The sequence below is a fragment of the Brassica oleracea genome, chromosome C3, assembly GCF_000695525.1.
Source record: "Brassica oleracea var. oleracea cultivar TO1000 chromosome C3, BOL, whole genome shotgun sequence".
Taxonomy (NCBI): domain Eukaryota; kingdom Viridiplantae; phylum Streptophyta; class Magnoliopsida; order Brassicales; family Brassicaceae; genus Brassica; species Brassica oleracea.
The window spans coordinates 12,932,713-12,938,322 of record NC_027750.1 but is presented as its reverse complement, the minus strand read 5'-3'; the positions used below and the strand labels follow the sequence as shown (position 1 = coordinate 12,938,322).

General features: G+C 38.1%; 1 protein-coding gene across 1 annotated transcript; it reads left to right on the top strand.

Annotated features, from left to right (window-relative positions):
• The first annotated feature begins 2,170 nt into the window (after positions 1 to 2,170).
• LOC106328229 (patatin-like protein 6) lies at positions 2,171 to 5,088 on the top strand. Its single transcript, XM_013766630.1, has 2 exons — positions 2,171 to 3,896; positions 4,600 to 5,088. Exons 1-2 carry the CDS (start codon positions 2,754 to 2,756, stop codon positions 4,906 to 4,908), a joined length of 1,452 nt encoding a protein of 483 aa, XP_013622084.1. The 5' UTR covers positions 2,171 to 2,753; the 3' UTR covers positions 4,909 to 5,088.
• The last annotated feature ends 522 nt before the right edge of the window (positions 5,089 to 5,610 follow it).

Below are 5,610 nucleotides of genomic sequence, written 5' to 3'. Positions count from 1 at the left end.
GAAACAATCAAAAGTTTCAAAAGCTTTCTTACCCTCAACTGTTCTGATACGTGTAAGACAAAGAAAGACCGGAGATTACGGGGACCAATACTGACGTCGACCTCTCCCCGTCGGTGCCCAATTCCACCAACTTTACTTCACTGCTCACTTGTTGTAAGTAACCATATTTAACTAATCGTAAACGTTTTGGTTTATAAGAGACACCACAATATAATAATGGGGATAAACTACCATTGTTGTTAATTTTTAATAATAATACGATCCACCTGATTCACATGAATTGATTATATATAGCTCACTATCGTAAGTAGTAGATAACTGATAATACAATAAATAAACTAATTGTACCATTTACTAATAGATTATTATCACGTTAGTGAACAATAATCAATTAGTACACCACTAAACATATTTTAATCATTGTGCTTCGGATTCTTTTCGCGTGATGGCAGCAATTTGTGTTTCTTCTTCTTTTCTTTTGGGGTAGATAACCAAAATTTGGAGATTTAGCACACAAAAAAAAACAAATGTTGGAGAATAATTAAGTCGTTTTCTTATAATAAGTTTATAACATAGCGATCAGATAGATATTGGAGAAAGAGGAGCATTTTATTTCTCTTGAATTTCATAAATGTTAGTTAATCAGGACCATAGACATTAAGCAAGTGCTTTGTTGAGATCTTGTAGGGAATTCGTTTTCTTTGAAGTCAAAACATACATTTAAATGTAGGTTTGAATATACTACGATCATGTCAATAACTTGAAGTTAAGGGAAGTTGAAATAATATGGACCAGAAATAGAAATCGAAGTAAAACAAAGAAGTCAAGCCAAGTTTTATCATGGAACCAAATGGGGTTGTTCTAGAGGTACTTGAGAGAGAAAAACCCAATATGGTGCCTGCAGTTCGATTCCGCTTGGCCACCTGAGATTTATATGATTGGCACGGCCGGATCCTACAGATTAGTCGGCCTCACTAAGCGGGACCGGAAACTGTGGTTAATAAAAAAAAAAAGTTCTACCATGGTATCAAATTCTTGTGGATTAAGATTTTGTTATCTTTATAATGATTTTTTTATTTTTATTTAAAGATGTATGTTCGTATAGCCAAAAATGCATGCCTATATATTAAAAGACACAACACTACGTACCTGAACTATGAGATTACAATTAGCTATTAAAAAAATATAGTGTAAATAAAATAAAAACAGTTAAAGGAGAATAATCAGCATGATTTTCCTTGATTGGCGAAGTGATTGAGATCACATTTTTATAGGATTCGTGATTGACCTTTAATTAATTGTTTGAAGACCAAGTTATATCACATGATCCTAAGAAGACGAGTTCTAGGCAACTTATCAAGTAGCCGAGATGTAATACTTGATAATTCATCCTATGTAGATTTTTTTTTGAACTACAGAAAGTATTAACATATACATGCATTGACCTAGCTATCTACTAGACAAATTTCGCCGAAAAATAGCTTTACAAATCTAACATTCATATTCAAACCGACACTGAAAAAATATATGAACAAACATGGGTTAGGCCACGGAATAATGCACCCTCCAAACGCATAAGCCAATAGTTTGCTGTTTTGCGAGTCCCACGGGTTAGTCTTAAGAAGATAAGTTTGTACTACGCTCTGGTGATATGAAAAACTTGACCGTCCATGTAAGAATTGTATGGGACAGTTACTCTTTGGTCATTTATTGTCTTTAGCTTTGGGAACTTTGTTGTTGGCTGTAGCTTTGGGAGACCCTACTACACATTGAATGAATATCTTACGCAATTTGCGAGCTAAACGCCATACTAATTTATTGTTTTTGGACATTTTTTTAACATTGGTTGTTTTGCAGATTAGGCAGGCATGTGAGCACATATGTATCCTTTGACTTCCTTGACTAGCAGGTGGTGAATGTGTTCCGTTCGTGTGAATATGAGAGAGCTGGCTACATGCACATTATTGATCTACTAGTTTCCTTTAAAAATAGATATATAAGAACTAATCCTTTTAATCAATCAAAAAGATATGCATGTACCAAGAAATGATCTGTATTATTTGGTCTTTGTATTCATATGTAACAACCACCACCTAATTGTCATTATCCCCACCATATACATGACTATAGAATGACTTTTCAGCATAAACACACACATCAAATTCAAAATTCTTGGAAGAATATTAGGCAGGTACATGTACATCACATACATTTAAATTATCGCAAGAAACTTAAAATATCATACGTACGTACATAAGTACATATGTACTACATACATATCTAAGTAACTGCAGGTCTCTCGTATTATACGTACGTAAGTAACTGCAGCACTCGTATTATTTATGTCAAATTCTATGTAACAAAAAGCCACGCGTGAAATTTAAAGACACTATAAAAGAAGATCCCTCGCAGGTTCTGTGTTCTTGCTTTTTATTTCCTCCATGATTTATTGATCAAAGAAGACTCTTTTTTGCCTTTTATCTTGAATTTCTGAAATGATTTAAGGAGGGAAAATAAAGAGAGACAGAGAGAGAGAGAAGAGGTAGAAGAAGAAAAGCATCGGTCTTTACTGCACTTTTTGTCTTGTAAGAAAATGTTGCGACCATAGTCACTGTTTCTCGTGTTCTTATGACAAGAAATTAACTTTGTGTTTCAAGTGTTTTGTCTTTATGTTGGGCGATAATGTCTAGAGAGTGTTTAATTCATTATTAAATACTCTTTCTTGGTTTCTGCTTCTTGTTTGCTTAATTACGATGCAAAGAGTACACAGTAAAGCTCCGTCGGCGACTGTTAAGCATCATTTAATCAAACAGAGCAACAACGGCGGAGCCACGGCGGAGACGGAGATGCAAGAACCGAGCATCGAGACTGATAAGCTCAGCTACGAGATCTTCTCCATTCTCGAAAGCAAGTTTCTTTTCGGATACGACGACGACCCGAAGCTCATGGAGTCTCGGAGCAGAGACCCGAGTCCAGAGCAAGAAACATCACCGACGGCTGTAAACGGCGTCGTTCCGGGATCCATCAAGAACCAGAGAGGGAAAGTCTGTGTTTTGAGCATCGACGGCGGCGGAATGAGAGGGATCATACCCGGAAAGGCTTTGGCTTATCTGGAGCAAGCGCTGAAGTTGAAGTCGGGTGACCCGAACGCCCGGATCGCCGATTACTTCGACGTCGCTTCTGGTTCCGGTATCGGCGGGATCTTCACGGCGATGCTTTTCGCTTCGAACGACGGTGACCGTCCGATCTTCAAAGCGGATGACACGTGGAGGTTCCTAGCGAAGAACGGTAAAAGCTTTTATAAATCCCAACCGGGGAAGATCCTAAACCGGGTTATGAAAACCGGGTCCGGTTCGAAGCTCGAGAAGTCCATGAAGGAGTCGTTCGCTGAGCTGACCCTCAAGGACACGCTTAAACCTGTTCTGATTCCTTGTTACGACCTCGCGAGCTCAGCACCTTTCCTTTTCTCGCGCGCCGATGCTTTAGAAACGGACGGCTACGATTTCAAGCTGTGGGAAGTTTGTAGAGCCACGTGGGCCGAGCCGGGAGCGTTCGAGCCTGTGGAGATGAGATCAGTGGATGGTAAAACGCGGTGCGTTGCGGTTGATGGTGGATTGGCTATGAGTAATCCGACGGCCGCGGCGATCACTCATGTGCTGCATAATAAGCAAGAGTTTCCGTTTGTTAGAGGCGTTGAGGATTTGCTTGTGTTGTCACTTGGTACGGGGCAGTTGGTGGATGTGAAGTATGAATGTGATAAGGTTATGAAATGGAAGGCTAAGCAATGGGCTCGACCCGCGGTTCGCATTTCTGCCGATGGCGCGGCTGATACTGTGGACCAGGCCGTTTCCATGGCGTTTGGTCAGTGTAGAAGGAGTAACTATGTCCGTATTCAGGTAAAATCTAATGTGGTTTATTACAGTTCATGCTATTAAGGCTTGATTGGTAATATTGCTTAATTGTACCAAACTAGGGGAATCTAAGAGAGATTCAAGTCTTACTAGGAGGATTCTGTTTTTGGTTAAGTCGGGTTTTTGGTTCGTATTTTGGTTAGTTTGGTTTGGAATTTTTGTTAAGATCACCAATCACTGAACCGAAACCAATTTTTATTAGTTGCCAAATTGAACCAAACCTCTTAATGGAACATTTTGGTTCGGTTACTTAATGGTCTACTAGGATGTACGGATCTTCGGACTCAGAACCTCTTTATTACTTTTGGTTCGTATTTTGGTTAGTTTGGTTTGGAATTTTTGTTAAGATCACCCACTGAACCGAAACCAATTTTTATTAATTGCCAAATTGAACCGAATCTCTTAATGGTTCACTTTGGTTCGGTTAATAACCGCAGGCTTAATGGTCTACTAGGATGTACGGATCTTCGGATTCTGAACCTCTTTATTATTAGAAGACATTGTTTAATTGCGGAAATAAATACTAGAATGTATGCGGAATTGTGATTTACATTAAGTGAGTTTGCTATTCTTGAAGCCATTTTAAAAACTTTCAGTTCTGAACAAGAATCGTGAATACTTTAAATTGATCATGAAAGTTGGATCTTGTTATTAATAATAGATATCATTATTTGTGTGAATTTTATAGGCGGATGGGTCAAGCTTCGGTCCATGCAAACCAAACGTAGACACAGACGCTAGTCCAAGCAATGTGAATATGCTTGTGGGAGTAGCAGAGGAGATGTTGAAGCAGAAGAACGTGGAATCGGTTCTGTTTGGTGGTAAGAAAATCAATGAAGAAAGCAATTTCGAGAAGCTGGATTGGTTAGCCGGTGAACTCGTGCTTGAACACCAGAGGAGGAGTTGCAGAATTGCTCCCACTGTAGCGTTCAAACAATCCACCGACAGAAGAAGTGATCAGAAGACGATTTTCAAGGATATTGATTGTATGTTTTGAAGATATTATTATTAATCTTCTAATTATTAAGGTTTGTAATTTGTATAGATTAATATTTACTTTTGAGTTCCGAGAAGAAAGCCAAACATCTTCGAAAAGGTCTCATTCTCGTCCATTCTCTCTGTGTAATTTTTGCTTTGTTTAAGTGTAATTTTATACAAGAAAAAACTTTGGAATGCATTATATAAAAACTTAAAAAAGATAATCAGCACTAAGCTCAGCTTAGAGATTTAAGTTGTCAAGACTCCCGAAAGCCGCACCTTCGTGTGCATGTCGTTGCGATCTGTGATCAAATATTATTCGTTTGTTTTTCATAGTATTTTGCGACTAATTGTACCGGTTAATCACATGTGGTAAAATTTAAATTTTAAATTGCTTCAATTTTCAACAATATAAATAAACAATTTTTTTTTATAAATCCTATCGGCTGATCCGGTCAGCTTCGAAAAGAAAGCACTTAGTGCTACAGTTACCACAATGCTTGACCCGAGTTTGGAATACATTCCGACTAATGCCAAAAAGTGAACCGATCATATGTTACGATCAACCATGTAAAACTACTTAGGTCGGTGAATTTGGAATACCTTCCGACTAATGCTAAGAAGTGAACCGATCATATGTTACGATCAACCATGTAAACCACTTAGGTCGAATCAGACTGATAAAGTGATGATAATTACCAATTTGTGACGTGCAACTAGT